The following is a 20,391-nucleotide window of genomic DNA, read 5'->3' as shown; positions in this document are numbered from 1 at the left end:
ATAGGACTCGGCAAAGGTCGGGAAGGGACCTTGCACAACCTAAGAACAACCTAGGGGGGCTGATGTTCCCCACCCTAGTCCCAAGCCTTTCGGCCGACAAAAGAAAGGGATACAACCCTTGACACAATGGTGGAAAAACAATGTTCTAAGAGATGATTGCCTAAGGGCCCTAATGGCTCCTTTAATGGCCGACGGCCTTGGCTTATTTTGGACTAAAACCCTAATGAAAAAGACTCCTAATTCGGCCGCAATGGCCTGGTCAATCTTGGCCTTTGGTTCGGCCATGTGCTGCAGATGGTTGGGCGCTCGGGATTTGCTGTTGGCGTGGCTTCTGTGCGTGGCACTTGCTGTGGCTGCCATCTGTCCGTGCGCAGCCAGATTTGGTTGCTGCGCCGGGCGGCTGGGCTGGGTTTCCTGTTGTGCCGAGCTTGCTTCCTGGTTTGCCATGCCTTGTTGCCTTTGGCTCGAGCTTCCCTTGGATTGCTGGCGTGTCCTCTTGACGCGCGCTCATCTGACGGCCTGATGCATCCTGGCCGCCCGTGTCAGCCTTGGTCGGTTGGCCATGGAAGAGCCTAGAAGCTCCTCCACGGATTCTTTGCGTGCAGTTTCCTGGTTTGCCTCGGCGCTGATGCTTGGCAGCCTGCCAAGTGTCCCTGGTTGTTGGCCTTGGCTGGGCGCAATCTTTTGATGGTTTTCCTTGTTTGCGCTCGGGCGTTGATGGCTGCCACTTGGCCTTTGGTGCGCGTGATGCTGGGCTGACAGTTTCCTTCCTTCCTTGGCCGGGCGCCTGGCCGGCTGATGGCTGCCATGTGTCCTTGACCGTGCGCGGGCTTGAGCTGACCGTGGCCTTCCTCTTTTGGCGGGGCGTTTGATCGGCCGATGCTTGCCATGTGTCCGCTAGTGCGCGCGGGGTCGGGCTAGCTGCTGCCTTCCTTCTTTGGCTGGGCGCATGGTCGGCGGATGGCTGCCAAGTGTCTTCTGGTGTGCGCGGGCCCTGGTTGACCATGGCTTTCCATCCTTGGCACTCGGGCGCTCGTGCGCTGGCTAGTCCGGACCCAATGCTGGCGGGCTCGGCTGCTTGGCTGTGTCTTTGGTCGAGCTGAACCCGTGCGCTGCCCTTGGGCTGATTTGGCTGTGGTGCGCTCGGCCGAATGTCGATCTGGCCGTGCCTTGGGCTGGTTGCTTCTCCTGATGCGTGCGCGTCCATGGCCGCACGCATGGGCTGGTGCCCTTGGCTGCCGCTCGTGCTCATGCCCATGTTTGGCGCGTGCGCAACCCACTGTTGCGCGGGCGCCAGCTGCTGGCGAGAGGCGGGGAGGCGGCCCTGCGGTGTACTGGCCGTCTCCTGGTTTGGCGAGGTTCGGGCGCGCCAGATGGGCGCGGTTGCAGGGAACTGGGCGCGCCGGGCGGGCGCGGGCGCAGGGCGCTGGGTGCGCCAGGCGGGCGCGGGCGCAGTGCGCGGGGCGCGCCGGGCGGGCGCGGGCTGGCGTGTGGCTGGGCGCGCGGCCTGGGGGCCGTGCGCAGTCTGATGCGCGGGCGGGCGCGCAGGGGTGCGCGCGGGCTGGCGCGCGGGGGCGCGCGCGTGCGTGCGCGCGGGCTGGCGGTTGTGTGCAGGCGGCCGTCTGGTCTTGCGCGCGGGAGTGCGCGCTGGCTGGCGCTGGTGCCGCCGGCTGTGCTGCTGCAGGGTGGCCGTGCAGAGGCCTGCGCGGGCTGTGGCCTGTCTGGGCGCGCGGTTGGCCGCGCGCGGCTGAGGCCGGCTGGGTGCGCGGTGGGCCGCGCGCTGCTGCAGAGGGCACAGAACCTCGTGCGGGCGCTGGGAATGGCCTGCGCGGGGCTGCGCCGAAGGCTGAAGGTGCTGGCCACTGCTTGGGTAGACTTCCAAGCAGTGGATTTGGCCCGGGCGTTGCTCTTGGCCGAGGTTGGCCTCGGCCAAACTTGCAGAAATTTGGCTTGGCAGGACTTTGTCACGGCGGGGCCGCTTGGGGTCGCTAACATTCCCCCCTTCTTGGAGAGCACCCTTGTCCTCAAGGGTGAAGTGAGGATATCGTAGGGTGATCTCGTCATAGTCTTCCCATGTGGCTTCTTCTTGTGGAGTGTTTTGCCAATGTATGAGGACTTGCCACACGGGTCTTCTTCCTCTACCCCGCCTCCATATTCTGTAGTTGAGTGCTTCTCTTGGTTGGAGTAGGAATCTTCCTTCTTCATCAAAGGTGGGAAGCTCTCTTTCGATCAAGGACGGGTCCCCAATCCTTTCTTTTAACATGGAGACATGGATTACCGGGTGGAGTTGGGAACTTGGAGGAAGCTCCAACCGGTATGCCCCTTCCCCGATCCTTTCAAGGATCTTGAATGGCCCGTAATACTTCTTTGATAATTTGAAGCTGAATTTCTTTCTGAGGGCCTGTTGCTTCTTTGGATTGATCTTTAAGTAAGCATATTGACCGGGTTGAAAGATTACCTCTCTGTGCTTTGCATCGTAATGTTTCTTCATCTTTTGTTGTGCCCGATGCAGCTCTCTTTTTGCATGTGCAAGCATCTCGTCCCGGTGAATAAGTTGTTGCTCTACTTCATGAGTTCTTGCCGTCCCAGGTTCATAAGTTGTCATTGTTGGTGGCGGCCGGCCGTAGACAAGTTGGTAGGGGCTTGTCTTGATAGCTGAATGGTATGAAGTGTTGTACCAATATTCTGCCCATACCAAGTATTCTGACCATTGGTTCTGTTTGTTGTGGCAAAAGCATCGAAGGTACTGCTCCAAGGTGCGGTTGACAACCTCTGTTTGTCCATCGGTCTGGGGGTGGTATGAAGAGCTTGCCTTGAGCGTGGTGCCTTGGAGTGAGAACATTTCCTTCCAAAATTCACTTAGGAAGATGCGATCACGGTCGGAGATGATGGTCCTTGGGATGCCATGTAACCGGACTACTCCTTCCACAAAGGCTTTAGCAATTGACTTAGCAGTGTAAGGATGTTTGATGTTTATGAAATGGGCATACTTGCTAAGCCGATCTACCACTACCAAGATTACTTCATACTCATGGCTTTTGGGTAGGCCTTCTACAAAGTCCATGGATAGGTCTTCCCAAATCATCCTGGGTATTGGAAGTGGTTGCAAAAGTCCTGGGGGTGCCCTAGGGTCATACTTGATGGATTGGCATGTGTCACATTGGGTCACTACCCTCTTGACTTCGGCTTTCAAACCCTCCCAAAAGAAAAAGTTTTTGATGCGCACATAAGTGCGAAACCATCCGGCATGGCCCCCTTCCTTGCTATTATGGAAGTGATCTAGTATGTCTTGCCTTAGGTTTGGAGTGTCGGGAATATAGACATACCCTTTGTAGAAGATGAGCCCGTCCCGGACCTTGAAGTTGGTCACACCATCGGCTGCTGCGTCAATCTTTTCAAGGATCTCTTGGGCCCGAACGTCCAATTTAACGGCTTCACGGATCCGGTCCCAGATTCTCCAATCGGCACGGCTGATGGCATGGCATGAGGAGTCATCTTCAGCTGCTGGAAATTCTGCAAGTGGAGCGACTGAAGGTGGCGTGGTTGGGTTCTCTTGTGGTTCTTCCTTCCCGCCGGCTGTGTGCATGGTTACAGAATTTTCTGCGGCGGTGGTGCTGATGGCTTTTGGCCCTTCAAGGCTTTCCGTGGCTTGGCAGTCATGGATGGTAAAGGCTTGACCGGTCTCCTCATCGGTTGAGTGATCCTCGGTTTGTAGCCCATCTGAAATTTCTGGCTCTTCTTCCTCGAGGAGCTCTATGACAAAATTTTGGCCACGGTTGCAGCGGTGGCCTCTCTCCCACTTTGCACCACATTTGTAACACAAGCCTTTATCAAAGTATTTTTGAAGTTCCTCTCGGGATAGCCTTTTTACCTCTTGGGTGTTGAGTCGCACGTCCTTGACAATTTGCTGACATTTGAGCCGCTCGCCGCTTGCTACCTTGACCTCGAACGGCTCGGTTGCTGCTCCCTTGAGTCCCACTCGCTGCAAGGCTCCTGGGTTGATGAAATTGTGGGACGAACCGTTGTCAACGAGCAAAGAGACTTCATGCTTGCCGATCCATGCCGTCATCCTCATGGTTGATGGTCTTTGAATGCCCGTGAGCGCCGGGGGTTGCGGATTTGGAGGTTGATGCAGCGGCTGTTTGAGGTTTGGAAGTGTTTGCTGCCGGTTGGAACTTGGGTGGCAGCATATTGCGGTTGGAGCCCTCCTTGGTCCGCCGGTCTTGAATGTTGGCTTGATCAAGGATCTCCGCTATCCGCATCGCCTCTTGAAGACGGGTAGGTTGCTTCAATTTGATTTCCTTGGATAGCCAAGGTTTGAGCCCGTCGACGAAAGTGCCAAGTAGTGCCTCTTCCGACCATCCTTCAACCATAGTTTGAAGTTGTCGGAACTCGTCGATATAAGCTTGAACTTTGCCCTCTTGCTTTAGCTTGGCCAATTGGCCATGGTGATTGATGGTGGGTGAAGGCCCCCATTGGTTCATGAATTCTTGCACGAAGGCCGTCCACCCCAAATAATTTCCCTCCTTCTCATATATGTTCCTTAGCCACCGCCACCATCTATTGGCCCTTCCTTCAAGATGATAGCTTGCCAAGGTCACCTTCTCTTCTCTAGGGGTCTCGTAGACATGGAAGTATTGCTCGACTTTGTCGAGCCATTCATAAGGATCCCCCCCTCCGAAGGTTGGAAACTCAATCTTGGGCTTTCTAATCCCTCTTTCATGTGGTCCGAAACCTCCCTCATGATAAACCCTTTCCTCTCTTCTTCTTCCTTCATGCACATGTCGGCCATAAGGCCTACAAGAATGGGGACTACCTATGGGTTCACTCTCGGGTCTATCCATGCTCCTTGGCCGATCCTCCATGTGGATGCCACCGGCCCATCTATCGTCTAGGGTTTCTCCACATGCGTCCCTACTTCTTCTTCTTCTTTCCTCTTGGTTTTTTCTTTCTCTTTCACCCTCTTGATTTTTTTCTGCAAACCTCCTCTCAAGCCTCTCTATGTTTGCATTACTTTCTCTTCTTATGGCGGCTAGGGAGGTCACTACATGTTCTAACACCCTACTCATCTCGGTGTTGTGGTTTTCAATGGTCTCAAAGAGCCTTTGGGGGCTAAAGGACTCCCTATCCGACTCCATGAAACAACCCCTTACAATCAGATTTTTTTATGCTATTACAAGGTATTTGAAATCTGATTTTCAGATCTCAACAAGAGAACAATGAAGTATGTAGATCTGAAAAGTTAGAAGATACCCTTGAGATCGTCCTTCCGTGGATTTGGACTGAAGCCTATTACCCGACGATCTCCGATGTAGACTCTCAATGAAAGCACCAGTGTTGGCGACCCGGGGGTTGCGGTCCCGATCCCCGGCCCAAGCGTTCCAAGGTTGAGGGTGGTGTTGGTGGTTTGCCTTGGGACCGACTTGCTGTGGGTATCTTCCTCCTTCTTGTTGCCGTGGAATCCACGCCGTATGCTTGCCTTCGGGCTGCCGGCGATGGGATGAAACCAATGGGGCTCAATGTTGGAAGAAAAGTGATTTCATTCCACTAAACAACGGATTACAAATAGGACTCGGCAAAGGTCGGGAAGGGACCTTGCACAACCTAAGAACAACCTAGGGGGGCTGATGTTCCCCACCCTAGTCCCAAGCCTTTCGGCCGACAAAAGAAAGGGATACAACCCTTGACACAATGGTGGAAAAACAATGTTCTAAGAGATGATTGCCTAAGGGCCCTAATGGCTCCTTTTAATGGCCGACGGCCTTGGCTTATTTTGGACTAAAACCCTAATGAAAAAGACTCCTAATTCGGCCGCAATGGCCTGGTCAATCTTGGCCTTTGGTTCGGCCATGTGCTGCAGATGGTTGGGCGCTCGGGATTTGCTGTTGGCGTGGCTTCTGTGCGTGGCACTTGCTGTGGCTGCCATCTGTCCGTGCGCAGCCAGATTTGGTTGCTGCGCCGGGCGGCTGGGCTGGGTTTCCTGTTGTGCCGAGCTTGCTTCCTGGTTTGCCATGCCTTGTTGCCTTTGGCTCGAGCTTCCCTTGGATTGCTGGCGTGTCCTCTTGACGCGCGCTCATCTGACGGCCTGATGCATCCTGGCCGCCCGTGTCAGCCTTGGTCGGTTGGCCATGGAAGAGCCTAGAAGCTCCTCCACGGATTCTTTGCGTGCGGTTTCCTGGTTTGCCTCGGCGCTGATGCTTGGCAGCCTGCCAAGTGTCCCTGGTTGTTGGCCTTGGCTGGGCGCAATCTTTTGATGGTTTTCCTTGTTTGCGCTCGGGCGTTGATGGCTGCCACTTGGCCTTTGGTGCGCGTGATGCTGGGCTGACAGTTTCCTTCCTTCCTTGGCCGGGCGCCCGGCCGGCTGATGGCTGCCATGTGTCCTTGACCGCGCGCGGGCTTGAGCTGACCGTGGCCTTCCTCTTTTGGCGGGGCGTTTGATCGGCCGATGCTTGCCATGTGTCCGCTAGTGCGCGTGGGGTCGGGCTAGCTGCTGCCTTCCTTCTTTGGCTGGGCGCATGGTCGGCGGATGGCTGCCAAGTGTCTTCTGGTGTGCGCGGGCCCTGGTTGACCATGGCTTTCCATCCTTGGCACTCGGGCGCTCGTGCGCTGGCTAGTCCGGACCCAATGCTGGCGGGCTCGGCTGCTTGGCTGTGTCTTTGGTCGAGCTGAACCCGTGCGCTGCCCTTGGGCTGATTTGGCTGTGGTGCGCTCGGCCGAATGTCGATCTGGCCGTGCCTTGGGCTGGTTGCTTCTCCTGATGCGTGCGCGTCCATGGCCGCACGCATGGGCTGGTGCCCTTGGCTGCCGCTCGTGCTCATGCCCATGTTTGGCGCGTGCGCAACCCACTGTTGCGCGGGCGCCAGCTGCTGGCGAGAGGCGGGGAGGCGGCCCTGCGGTGTACTGGCCGTCTCCTGGTTTGGCGAGGTTCGGGGCGCGCCAGATGGGCGCGGTTGCAGGGAACTGGGCGCGACGGGCGGGCGCGGGCGCAGGGCGCTGGGTGCGCCAGGCGGGCGCGGGCGTAGTGCGCGGGGCGCGCCGGGCGGGCGCGGGCTGGCGCGTGGCTGGGCGCGCGGCCTGGGGGCCGTGCGCAGTCTGATGCGCGGGCGGGCGCGCAGGGGTGCGCGCGGGCTGGCGCGCGGGGGCGCGCGCGTGCGTGCGCGCAGGTGTGCGCGCGGGCTGGCGGTTGTGTGCAGGCGGCCGTCTGGTCTTGCGCGCGGGAGTGCGCGCTGGCTGGCGCTGGTGCCGCCGGCTGTGCTGCTGCAGGGTGGCCGTGCAGAGGCCTGCGCGGGCTGTGGCCTGTCTGGGCGCGCGGTTGGCCGCGCGCGGCTGAGGCCGGCTGGGTGCGCGGTGGGCCGCGCGCTGCTGCAGAGGGCACAGAACCTCGTGCGGGCGCTGGGAATGGCCTGCGCGGGGCTGCGCCGAAGGCTGAAGGTGCTGGCCACTGCTTGGGCAGACTTCCAAGCAGTGGATTTGGCCCGGGCGTTGCTCTTGGCCGAGGTTGGCCTCGGCCAAACTTGCAGAAATTTGGCTTGGCAGGACTTTGTCACGGCGGGGCCGCTTGGGGTCGCTAACATTCCCCCCTTCTTGGAGAGCACCCTTGTCCTCAAGGGTGAAGTGAGGATATCGTAGGGTGATCTCGTCATAGTCTTCCCATGTGGCTTCTTCTTGTGGAGTGTTTTGCCAATGTATGAGGACTTGCCACACGGGTCTTCTTCCTCTACCCCGCCTCCATATTCTGTAGTTGAGTGCTTCTCTTGGTTGGAGTAGGAATCTTCCTTCTTCATCAAAGGTGGGAAGCTCTCTTTCGATCAAGGACGGGTCCCCAATCCTTTCTTTTAACATGGAGACATGGATTACCGGGTGGAGTTGGGAACTTGGAGGAAGCTCCAACCGGTATGCCCCTTCCCCGATCCTTTCAAGGATCTTGAATGGCCCGTAATACTTCTTTGATAATTTGAAGCTGAATTTCTTTCTGAGGGCCTGTTGCTTCTTTGGATTGATCTTTAAGTAAGCATATTGACCGGGTTGAAAGGTTACCTCTCTGTGCTTTGCATCGTAATGTTTCTTCATCTTTTGTTGTGCCCGATGCAGCTCTCTTTTTGCATGTGCAAGCATCTCGTCCCGGTGAATAAGTTGTTGCTCTACTTCATGAGTTCTTGCCGTCCCAGGTTCATAAGTTGTCATTGTTGGTGGCGGCCGGCCGTAGACAAGTTGGTAGGGGCTTGTCTTGATAGCTGAATGGTATGAAGTGTTGTACCAATATTCTGCCCATACCAAGTATTCTGACCATTGGTTCTGTTTGTTGTGGCAAAAGCATCGAAGGTACTGCTCCAAGGTGCGGTTGACAACCTCTGTTTGTCCATCGGTCTGGGGGTGGTATGAAGAGCTTGCCTTGAGCGTGGTGCCTTGGAGTGAGAACATTTCCTTCCAAAATTCACTTAGGAAGATGCGATCACGGTCGGAGATGATGGTCCTTGGGATGCCATGTAACCGGACTACTCCTTCCACAAAGGCTTTAGCAATTGACTTAGCAGTGTAAGGATGTTTGATGTTTATGAAATGGGCATACTTGCTAAGCCGATCTACCACTACCAAGATTACTTCATACTCATGGCTTTTGGGTAGGCCTTCTACAAAGTCCATGGATAGGTCTTCCCAAATCATCCTGGGTATTGGAAGTGGTTGCAAAAGTCCTGGGGGTGCCCTAGGGTCATACTTGATGGATTGGCATGTGTCACATTGGGTCACTACCCTCTTGACTTCGGCTTTCAAACCCTCCCAAAAGAAAAAGTTTTTGATGCGCACATAAGTGCGAAACCATCCGGCATGGCCCCCTTCCTTGCTATTATGGAAGTGATCTAGTATGTCTTGCCTTAGGTTTGGAGTGTCGGGAATATAGACATACCCTTTGTAGAAGATGAGCCCGTCCCGGACCTTGAAGTTGGTCACACCATCGGCTGCTGCGTCAATCTTTTCAAGGATCTCTTGGGCCCGAACGTCCAATTTAACGGCTTCACGGATCCGGTCCCAGATTCTCCAATCGGCACGGCTGATGGCATGGCATGAGGAGTCATCTTCAGCTGCTGGAAATTCTGCAAGTGGAGCGACTGAAGGTGGCGTGGTTGGGTTCTCTTGTGGTTCTAGATTTAACTCACGGATAACGGCTTCTCTTACAGGCCTGTACCTCAATTTTTAAATCCTTGATCTAGAGTCTCGTGGCAAAGTTCAAGATCCTAATTCCATCTCTATGATTTGAGGCTCACTAACAAAGTCCAAAAACTGTTTCCCAAAAATTACACTTCTGGAGAAGATGCAAAATTATTGACAACAATCATAGACTGCAATTTTGTTAGACATTAGAGATTAGTTTGTACTTCTTTTTTATCTCACCTTCTGGGTTTACTCCCTAACCAAATTATGGAAATCAAGTTTGTCCCTGCAGAACTTGCGAATCTCAGCACTCTGGTCAATGGCATTCATCATGCATGCCCATGGATACTTTGAAATTTGAATGAATTAGCTTAACTCTAACCACTTGTCTTTAGGCATAAGGTCATCTAGCCACCTCCCCATATCCAACAAAATTATGCTTCTCCATCATGTAAGCACCACAATTATTTTGAAAAAAAAAAAAGAAGAACACATGCATCTCCAGTAAGACCTATTCCTGTACAACATCTGTTCTTCAGCAGCATGGTTTAACCTACAATTATTCAAAACAAATATTCAAGAAAAGCAAAAGGATACTTAAAATCCATGATTATACAAAATATTTGAAAAGATCCTGGCATGAGAATGGAAAACACGACAAACCAACAACATCACATACAATCTTCCATAAGCACCAATATTTAGTGGTTCAACTACAGATAAAAAATTTACAATTTATTAAACTTTATGGATTTTAATGTTTCTTATAATAATAATTATATATATTAATTTTGAAAAATACTTATAAGATAATTATAATTTTGAAAAATACATACATGTTGTCAGTACATTTGAATATTTTAATCTTGAAGACAACCATAAATGTCAATTGATCCTTGTGCACTATATGGAATCAATTTAGCAACCAAAAAAAGAAAGTAACAACACTGCAGACGACTGACTTCAAGAAAGCCCATTTTACTCATTCAGCAACCTAGTGGGAAACTAGGCATATTATCCAAAAGAAGTATAAGGCACATGGGCTGGCATTCCTGACCATGTGCGACTCTCTCTCATCTAATTTTGAAAAATACATACATGTTGTCAGTACATTTGAATAATTTAATCTTGAAGACAACCATAACCATCAATTGATCCTTGTGCACTATATGGAATCAATTTGGCAACCAAAAAAAGAAAATAACAACACCGCAGACGACTGACTTCAAGAAAGCACATTTTACTCATTCAGCAACCTATTGGGAAACTAGGCATATTATCTAAAAGAAGTATAAGGCACATGGGCTGGCATTCCTGACCATGTGTGACTCTTTCTCATCTCTTTGTTTTATCTCTCTTTTCTATTATTAAACTTTCTGTTCTTCCGTTAAGGTACCGATACATACTCGGCAACGAGATTGCAGACCTTATGGACTATAATTTTGTTGGTCATTGGAATGTACTATTAGATTACCATAATTCGGTAACATGACTTCAAATAATTCCATATGTGCCTAGACAATTTGTTTCTCCTATTGTTTTTCCATTTACATTGTCCATGCCAGACCAATATCCAGATTAAACAAATTGGCACGTTGATGTTATCTAAGCATCCCTATCAGAAAATAATTACCAAACTATAAAAGAAACCAGGCTTATCATCAATATAAATATGATATTAATCTTTTCTTACACAAAATCCACTAAAGCAACTGCATTATATTATTGTAAAAGAAATTTGCTAATAACAACTAGAAACTGCAGCTGCAGATGACATCAAAAAAATGAGAAACACTACATAGTCAGATACCTTCCACACATCATGTTATAGAACAGCATGATAAATCAGAAACGCAATGAATCAGTTTCTTAAATTTCTTTCAATGTGTGACCAATATTGATGATTTTAACTCTGGAAGGAGGAAAAGGAATTGATAATAGAAGCATTCAAAGTATAAGCAAATGCTATATAAATATGAAATCTGAGTGTATTAAAAAATTAATAACAAAATGCTTCTAATTGCAGAACAATCTGTTTGTTCAGAGGTCAAAACCACCTTTTCTCTCTTCGACTAACAACAGGAGACTCTGATGCCAATGTAGTAATAATTGGCCTTGGTGATGGTTTAATAGGTGGTATCAAAGTAGTTGGTTTTGCCGCAATAGATGGTCGACCAGCTGATGTAAGACGAATAGTTGAAGTTTGCTCAGCAAGGTAACGACCTATCTAAAAGGATATAAAAGTTTTCAATATATCAAATTAGAACAAAAAGTAGCAAATTCACAAAATTTAACTAGTCAAGCTAAAGATCACTGACATAACATTGCATAAGAATATGAAATCTGAATTCCTAAAGCATAAACCTCATGTAGATGAAAAACCAAACCAATTATTATGTGCGCTAGAAGATAGAGTCGGGAGCAGGGACGGAGGGAGGAATAGGGAAGATAGGAAAAAGTATACAATAATGGCAGTGACATATCGACTAAGATATTTGAGGCAAAACTCTAAAATAAGTTACAACATTTACACATGAAATTATGTATGAGACAAGAAAAATGGTGAAGTCAAAATATTATAAAACCAAAATCTCAAGCATTTTCTTACTTTTGAAAGATAAAAATCCAGTATATGTTAGCTAATATGAAATAGTATTAAACGGATGAGACTATACATGCACAAAATTGTTCAAGAAGACATCACACACTATCCAACTTATATATGGAGGGCTTCATTATACTTACTTGCACATAAAGAACAAGAAATTGAAAGCTTTCAATGGATGCCAATATATGCATAACAGTAGGCAGGACAACAACAAAATATCATGTCAAAAAATGGAATTAACATACCATAAGAGCTGCTCAGTTATCCATCTCAACATAAAGATTAGATTATTATTGTAACTAATATAGTCATATGGTTGCTTAAGTGAATCTTGCATGCATACAAGAGAAAATTACAGCCAAAAAATTCAGTGCAACATAGGAATTAATTGAATCCAATGATGTCAAAAATTGAATCAGCAAAATAAAGAGATTGATATTGTATCAACCTAGTAGAATGAGAGTTTATTTCATTTTGATTATATGCAAAATCATCTACCTCAAATGTGATAGCTTTTGCTCCCATTCTATACAAATTTACTAAATGTTCCGGAGAGCAAGAGAGAGATAGAGAAAGAGAGAGAAGTTATATGAAACCTGGATATTTTTCCTGACAACCCTTGAACCATAAACCAAGGTGATTGATTCATATAAACCTCTCTCATATCAATCTATGGCAAGAGAAGCAATTCCCACACTTAATAATGACCAAAACAAGTTTTAGTTATTTTTTACTAGTAAATTTATGATGCAGGAGCAGCAGGGGTCGACTCTTTGCCTTCAAGAGTCGACTCATGTGAAGCAGGGGTTGACTCATTGCTTTCAAGAGTCGACTTATGTGTTTAGTGAGTCATCCTTTGATCCTGGCTGCATGACAGAGTTAGTTTTGAATTAATTCTGGGAACAATATATGGTTAATCAGCTAGCATGCCATATACCAGTGGAAAGCTCTACTCCTCTAGTTTCCAACACACTTGATCTCGTGCCATTTGAAGATCCCTAGAGAAAGTTATGGCATTTTTACTACTGCACGTCTGGACTAGCAGCGCCTAGCGAAGAACATTTAAGTTGGTCTTTTTCTAGCACATAGTTTCATTTCTCTAAGTGTCTTTTGGTATTTCTAAATATTGGAACTTGTAACTAGACTCTCATCAATGTGTTTTAGCACTGTTTTGTCTTACCTATGCTTGAAAGGATGTTCCAAGATAGCATATAAAACTGGTACATGAATGAAATGAGGATCAGAGTTGTTATTTTTGGAATTCCTTTCCAGCAAGTCTTTCTTGCATTTGTGAGTTGAGTGGCATCCTCCTCCCAATCAAGCGTGTGGCTTGGTCGCATCGAGTGGCATCTGCGATAGTAGTGTCGAGTGGCATCCGCTACCCCTGGTTGAGTGGCATCCTAGGATTATCTTTTCCTTGGTTGAATCCTTTTGGTTTGGTCGAGACTTGCAGGTTTTGGCCTGCATCAAATTGGTATCAGAGCAGATTTTCCTACTGTGGTGTCCTTTATTTCAAAATTATTCAATCTTCTTCATATCTTCGGGTCCTCTACCATGCCTCCACGGCGTCAAAGGAATCCTCCACGACATCAAAGGGCTACGGAGCGTGATGAAGTGCAAGCTGAACTTGCTGCATTACGAGAATCGAATCAAGCACTGACAGACATGGTGAATAAACTCTGTCAGCAGATTCAAGCTTCACCCACTCGAAGCCATAGAAGTCAAGAAAGTGAACACAATGTCTTCTTCAACAACCACAACCAAAATGATCGGTCATCTTCTTCCAGTTCTGTTTCAGAACCTGGTGTTGCTGATCAATGGTCCATGGATCGCTTGACCCGTGCTTTGGAGAATACTGATCGAAGCATCCAAGTTCAAGTGCAAGACTTTGATGGCAAACTTGATGCTGATGGCTATTGTGACTGGATGGCATCTTTAGAAGCTTTCTTTGATTGGAAATTTCTTACAGATGAAAGAAAGGTGCAATTTGTGGCTACGAAGCTGAAGGGTCATGCTCTAATCTGATGGCAACAATATTAGCATAGCAGAGATCGAAGAGGAATCTCAAGAGTCAATACCTGGGTTGAGATGAAATTGAAGCTTGATGAGAAATTTCTTCCCTTGGATTATTCTCAAACTCTCTACCAAAAGTTCCATCAGTTGCATCAGCATGTGGAGCAATCTATTGGTGATTATACAGAGCAATTCTACAAGCTTATGAGTCGTGTGAATTTACAAGAATCTGATGATCAATTGGTGGCCAGATATGTGAGTGAACTGAAATATAACCTTAAAGGCGAGTTGATGATGCATTCGACATTGAAGGCAGAAGAGAAAATAAAATGGAGTTCATACCGAAAGGGTGAAAGCTCAAAAGGGATGAAAGAGAAGGGTAAGAAGTTGGCTCCTACCTCTGAAAAACAAACCCAACATCAGGGTGGAGGGAGTAAGAAGGAAAGTTTCATTCAACTTCCAACAAATATTTATGGTGTGGTGAATCTGGGCATAGGTCCTATGAATGTCCAAAGAAGAAAGTTGAATTGCATCTTGTGGAAGAAGAAGATGAAGAGCCAATTTATGATGAAGAACCAGAGGCTGATCTTAATGAAGAATATTGTGAAGGTGATTGTGATGCGGAAAGTCTTGTAATCCGGCAAGTGCTGACTATTCAAGAGACTAATAGATGGCTGAGGCATAACATTTTTCGAACCTATTGTCTTTCTTATGGAAAGAAGTGCATCTTGATGATTGATTCGGAAAGTTGTGAGAACATGGTGTCAAAAGTAGTGATAGAAAGGCTGAAGCTTTCTTGTGAACACCATCCAAAGCCTTACAAGGTTTCCTGGTTCAAAAAGGGTGGAGAAATCATGGTGACTCAAAGATGCAAAGTAAAGTTTGTTGTTGGCAAGTATGAAGATGAAATTTATTTTGATGTGCTACCCATGGATGCCTGTCATTTGCTTCTTGGCAGACCATGGCAGTTTGATAGGAATGCTTATCATGATGGGAGGAAGAACACTTACACTATTATCCACAACAAAGTGAAGTATGTTTTGACCCCATGAAAGACATTCCAAATAGTGTGCCTTCTTCGAACTAGATCAGCTTATTATCTTACAAGGAATTTGAAGAGTCCTACAACAAAGATGGTATTGTTTATGCTCTGGTTGCTGCAGAAAAAAGTGAAGAACTTGAAACAGAAGTTTCGGATGAAGTTCGAGACTTAATGGACAGATTCAAAGGCTTAGCTCCTGCTGACCTTCCTGCTGGTTTACCACCACTTCGAGACAAGCAGCATCGAATTGATTTCATTCCAGGTGTTGTGCTTCCTAATCTGCCTCATTATAGAATGTCTCTTAATGAGCATGCTGAATTACAAAGGCAAATCATTGATTTATTGCAAAAGGAATTGATTAGAGAATCACTTAGTCCTTGTACTGTCCCTGCCCTTTTAACTCCTAAGAAAGATAAAACATGAAGAATGCGTGTTGATAGTAGAGCTATAAACAAGATTACAATCAAGTATAGGTTTTCCATCCCTAGACTTGATGATATGCTGGACGAGTTGGCTGGTGCAAAGGTGTTTTCTAAGATTGATTTACGGAATGGTTATCACCAAATTCGAATTAGAAAAGGTGATGAGTGGAAAACAGCCTCTAAAACCAAAAATGGTTTGTATGAGTGGCTGGTTATGCCATTTGGATTATCAAATGCCCCTAGCACTTTCATGAGGCTTATGACCTAAGTTTTGAAGAACTTCATGGGGAAGCATGTTGTGGTGTATTTTGATGACATCCTGGTTTACAGCAAGGATAGTGTACAGCATGTGAATCACCTATCCAATGTTTTCAAAGTGCTCCATGAAAACCAGTTGTATGTGAATCTGAAGAAGTGCTCTTTCATGACTAATCAAGTTGTATTTCTAGGCTATGTTGTTAGTGCAGATGGCATGAAGATGGATGACGAGAAGGTAAAGGCTATTCTTGATTGGCCTACACCTAGAAGTTTGACTGACGTGAGAAGCTTTCATGGTTTGGCATCATTCTACAGGAGGTTCATTCGACACTTTAGTACCATTACTGCTCCAATGATGGATGTTCTAAAGAAGAAGGAATTTCAATGGATCAATGAGGCTGAAAGAAGTTTCCAAGAGTTGAAGTCCAAACTTGTTGAAGCACCGGTCCTAGCACTACCAGATTTCTCTAAGCCATTCCAAGTGGAGTGTGATGCTTCCAAAGTTGGCATAGGAGTTGTTCTATTGCAAGGGGGAAGATTTGTTGCTTATTTCAGTGAGAAATTCAGTAATGCAAAGCTGAAATATTCAACCTATAACAAGGAGCTATATGCAATTGTTCAAGCCTTGCGGCATTGGGAACATTATCTTATTGGTGTCAAATTTGTGCTCTATTCTGACCATGAAGCTTTGAGATTCTTGAAGGGCCAAAAGAAGCTGAATTCTCGTCATGCTAGTTGGGTATCATATCTTGAAAAATTTTCTTTTGTTCTACACCATAAAGTCGGTTCATCAAACAAAGTTGGGATAGTTTGTTGACAACACTCTCTTATGAAATTACTGGCTTTGATCTCTTACTAGATTATTATGTTGCAGATCCATTCTTTAAAAGGGTGTTACAGAATTTAAGTAATAAGAAGAGTAAAGACTATTTGCTGATCAATGGCTATTTATTCAAAGGCAATCAACTTTGTTTGCCAGAAGGATCTTGGAGATTATTTGTTATTGCAGAATTACATGCTGGCGGACTTGGTGGACATTTTGAAAGGGACAAGACTAAAGCTCTTGTGAAGCTGCGATACTTTTGGCCTACCCTGAAGCGTGATATTTCTCGGTTTGTGCAAAATTGTCTTGTATGTCAAAAGGCCAAAGGGGGAGTCCAAAATACTGGTTATTATCAACCCTTACCAATCCCTAATGCTCCCTGGGAAGACTTATCAATGGACTTTGTTCTTGGTTTGCCTAGAACACAGCATGGATTTGATTGCATTTTTGTGGTGCTGGATCGATTCTCCAAGATGGCTCACTTTATACCATATAAGAACTCTATTGATGCATTTTACATAGCTACTTTATTTTTCAGAGAAGTTGTTCGTCTACATGGTGTTCCAAAGTCTATAACCTCAGATCGTGATGTAAAGTTTGTTGGTCACTTCTGGAGGATGTTGTGGAAACTTTTGAAAACTCGATTACAGTTCTCCAGTGCTTACCATCCTCAGACCGACGGACAAACTGAAGTAGTGAATAGATCCTTGGGGAACTTACTGAGAAGCTTAGTGGGAGAGCACCCAAAGAAGTGGAAATTTGTCATTTCCTCAAGCTGAATTTGCTTATAATAGTTCAGCCCAAGGTTCGCCGTACCGGTACCGAACCCCGTACCGGTGCCGCACTAGTATAGGCGTACCGATTGTCGGTACGGTACCATACGCTCGGTACCGACCGTACCGACATTGGTGTACCGATACCGGTACCCATCGGTACGGGTACGGTACGCTCGGTACCGACCGGTACCGACCGGTACAGCGAACCTTGGTTCAGCCAGTCAATCAACGAAGAAGCCTCCATTCGAAGTTGTCTATAGCAGAAATCCAAGTCATGTTCTTGATCTCTTGCCACTACCAAATCAAACAAGAGTGAGTATGGAAGCTGAAGAGTTTGATGAGCACATAAAGGAGGTCCATAAACAAGTTCGACATTAGCTGCAGCAATCTACTCAAATGTACAAATCACAAGCTGATGTTCATCGAAGGAAGTTAGAGTTCAAGGAAGGAGATTTGGTCATGGTATATTTGAGGAAGGAAAGATTTCCTACAGGTACTTATAATAAGCTGAAACAAAGAAAGTTTGGACCTTGTCGGATTTTGAAGAAGTTGAGTCCAAATGCCTACAGAATTGAACTACCTGAAGGATTTTCAATCAGTCCTACCTTCAACATATGTGATCTTTATCCTTATTATGGAGATGAGGAGAAGATTATGTTTCAACCAAAAAACTTCGAGTGCTGCTCTCTAATCCTCCGCGTGAGTCTGTTGATGTTCTGGATGTACATTCTATCACGACTCAGCATGGCACTTATACACAATACTTGGTCCATTGGCAAGAAAAGCCACATTCTGAGGATGCAAGGATTTCAAGTGAGGAGCTCAAGAAATTGGATCATCTGCTTTGGGAAGACCAAAATTCTAACTCGAAGGCGAGTTCTTTTCAAGCTGGGGAGAATGATGCAGGAGCAGCAGGGGTCAACTCTTTGCTTTCAAGAGTCGATTCATGTGCAGCAAGGTCGACTCTTTGCTTTCAAGAGTCGACTCATGTGAAGCAGGGGTTGACTCATTGCTTTCAAGAGTTGACTCATGTGTTTAGTGAGTCATCCTTTGATCCTGGCAGCATGGTTAATCAGCTAGCATGCCATATACCATTGGAAAGCTCTACTCCTCTAGTTTCCAACAAACTTAATCTCGTGCCATTTGAAGATCCCTAGAGAAAGTTATGGCATTTTTACTACTTCACGTCTGGACTAGCAGCGCCCAGCGAAGTGCATTTAAGTTGGTCTTTTTCCAGCACATAGTTTCATTTCCCTAAGTATCTTTTGGTATTTCTAAATATTGGAACTTGTAACTAGACTCTCATCAATATGTTTTAGCACTGTTTTGTCTTACCCATGCTTGGAGGAATGTTCCAAGATAGCATATAAAGCTGGTACATGAATGAAATGAGGATCAGAGTTGTTATTTTCATAATTCCTTTCCAGCAAGCCTTTCTTGCATTTGTGAGTTGAGTGGCATCATCCTCCCAATCAAGCGTGTGGCTTGGTCGCATCGAGTGGCATCTGCGATAGTAGTGTCGAGTGGCATCCGCTACCCCTGGTTGAGTGGCATCCTAGGATTATCTTTCCCTTGGTTGAATCCTTTTGGTTTGGCCAAGACTTGCAGGTTTCGGCCTGCATCAATTTAATGCAAAGGTCATTTGATAGGAATAAAGTTTGCTATTTCGGTACGGGACTTGATACTGGTACCATGTTGGTATAATGTTGGCCTGGGCTAATTCGGTGCATTAACACCTATACACCCTTGTATCGAATATCAGGCTGATACCTACCGGTACTGCGAACCTTGGACAAGAGATATAGTTCATTAAGCAAGTAAAAACAAAAAAGCAATAGAAATAGCAAACATATAGAGATAGAGAAAACTTAATTTTAAAAGAAGAAAATCTTAAAGAAAAGATTTTAAATGCCAACAGGACCAAACCAACAATGGTTGAGCACAATTTCTACTGGACTTAGCACCCACAATGGTTCCGGCATTGCGAAGGAGAGGGCTTCTAAAGCTCTCTCCCTCTCTCTTACTTCCTCCCTCCCTCTCCCTCTCCCTCTCTCACTTTCTCTCTCTTTTCCTCTCTCCCCTTCTCCCTCTCCCCCTCCCTAGCCAGTTTCTCGAACCGAAGGATAAACCATGCCGGTCGGCCTCCGATACAGCTTAGTATGCCCTAAATCGGGCGGTTCGAGATGGTACCGTCAATCTTGATGGTTATCAAGGTAAATCGTGCCCAAACTAGTCTAGAATTGTTAGGTATTGTCTAGTACTAATTGGCAAGCCGTTTTAAATACTTTTCCTTTTTGTTTTTCGCCATTTAAGTGAAAAATTATTCATATAAATATCGTTCAAGTAAATATCCAGTTATTTAAGATTATAAATGTAAATAAACATCAATCCACCTATTTGAGTTGAACGAACATACTCAAAAATTCAAATTTCTTAACAATAAATTTTTTTTTAATTTCTTAGTTTAGTTTTCAAATTCTAGATTTTGGTGTTGAATAAAAATTCTGAATGCTAAAGTGATAGGCCCACTGCCTACTCCACACCACGTCCACTTCCTCCTCGCACCAGGTCCCTTTCCTCCTCACCATGCAACCACGTCCGCTTCCTCCTCGCACCACGTCCGCTTCCTCCTCGCCATGCAAAACCCACGAATACAAAATATTTTCCACCCCAAACAGCTATAGTTCTCTACTTTAAATAACACCTGTCACCCATCAACCCATCACAATAAATAACAACCTCCTATTCAACAGGCCCACTGCCTACTCCACACCACGTTCGCTTCCGCCTCGCCACACCTTCCTCCTTCTGGACTGGGTCATCCTCTACGTGTCTGCACCTGCTCCCACCAATGCTAGAATCTCTCTTCCACTACTCCCATGTTTCCCACTTTGTAACGACCCCTACTGGTCTCAGCTTTGTATAGATGTTTCATCGAATGAATAGAAAGGGTATGCTTGTTCTTGTGTTCCCACTTGGAGGTTTACACCACCTTGAATAGGCGTAGGAGGCAGGTGCCCCTTGAAGTGCATCACCAATCTTCTTCCCCTCTCTTCGTTCAGCCACCACCACTCCTCCAACGAAGTGACTTATCAATTGGTATCAGAGCCAGGCTCCCTCCATGTGCGAGCAGAAGACATTGCTGAGTTACAACGGACGGCACGACAACATGACCAGGCGATATCGAAGTTATGGGAATCCATTGCTTCCCTAGCAAAAGCATCCGATCTCAAGGATGTTCTGGACATCCTTTCCCAACAACTCTACCAAATTTCAATGGGACCAGGCACGCGGACCGT

The 20,391-nt window shown here is 46.8% G+C and overlaps 1 protein-coding gene across 1 annotated transcript in view; it reads right to left on the bottom strand.

Annotated features, from left to right (window-relative positions):
• Positions 1-20,391, bottom strand: part of LOC103713683 (coiled-coil domain-containing protein SCD2-like) — a 52,167-nt gene that overhangs the window by 24,575 nt on the left and 7,201 nt on the right. Inside the window, exon 3 of the mRNA XM_039115133.1 lies at positions 11,208-11,377. Within this exon, the coding sequence (XP_038971061.1) occupies positions 11,208-11,377 (170 nt within the window). The remainder of the gene's footprint in view (positions 1-11,207; positions 11,378-20,391) is intronic.

This window comes from Phoenix dactylifera, chromosome 1 (genome assembly GCF_009389715.1).
Source record: "Phoenix dactylifera cultivar Barhee BC4 chromosome 1, palm_55x_up_171113_PBpolish2nd_filt_p, whole genome shotgun sequence".
In the NCBI taxonomy this organism is placed as follows: Eukaryota; Viridiplantae; Streptophyta; class Magnoliopsida; order Arecales; family Arecaceae; genus Phoenix; species Phoenix dactylifera.
The sequence above is the reverse complement of the archived record's forward strand: the minus strand, read 5'-3'. Positions and strand labels throughout refer to the sequence as shown.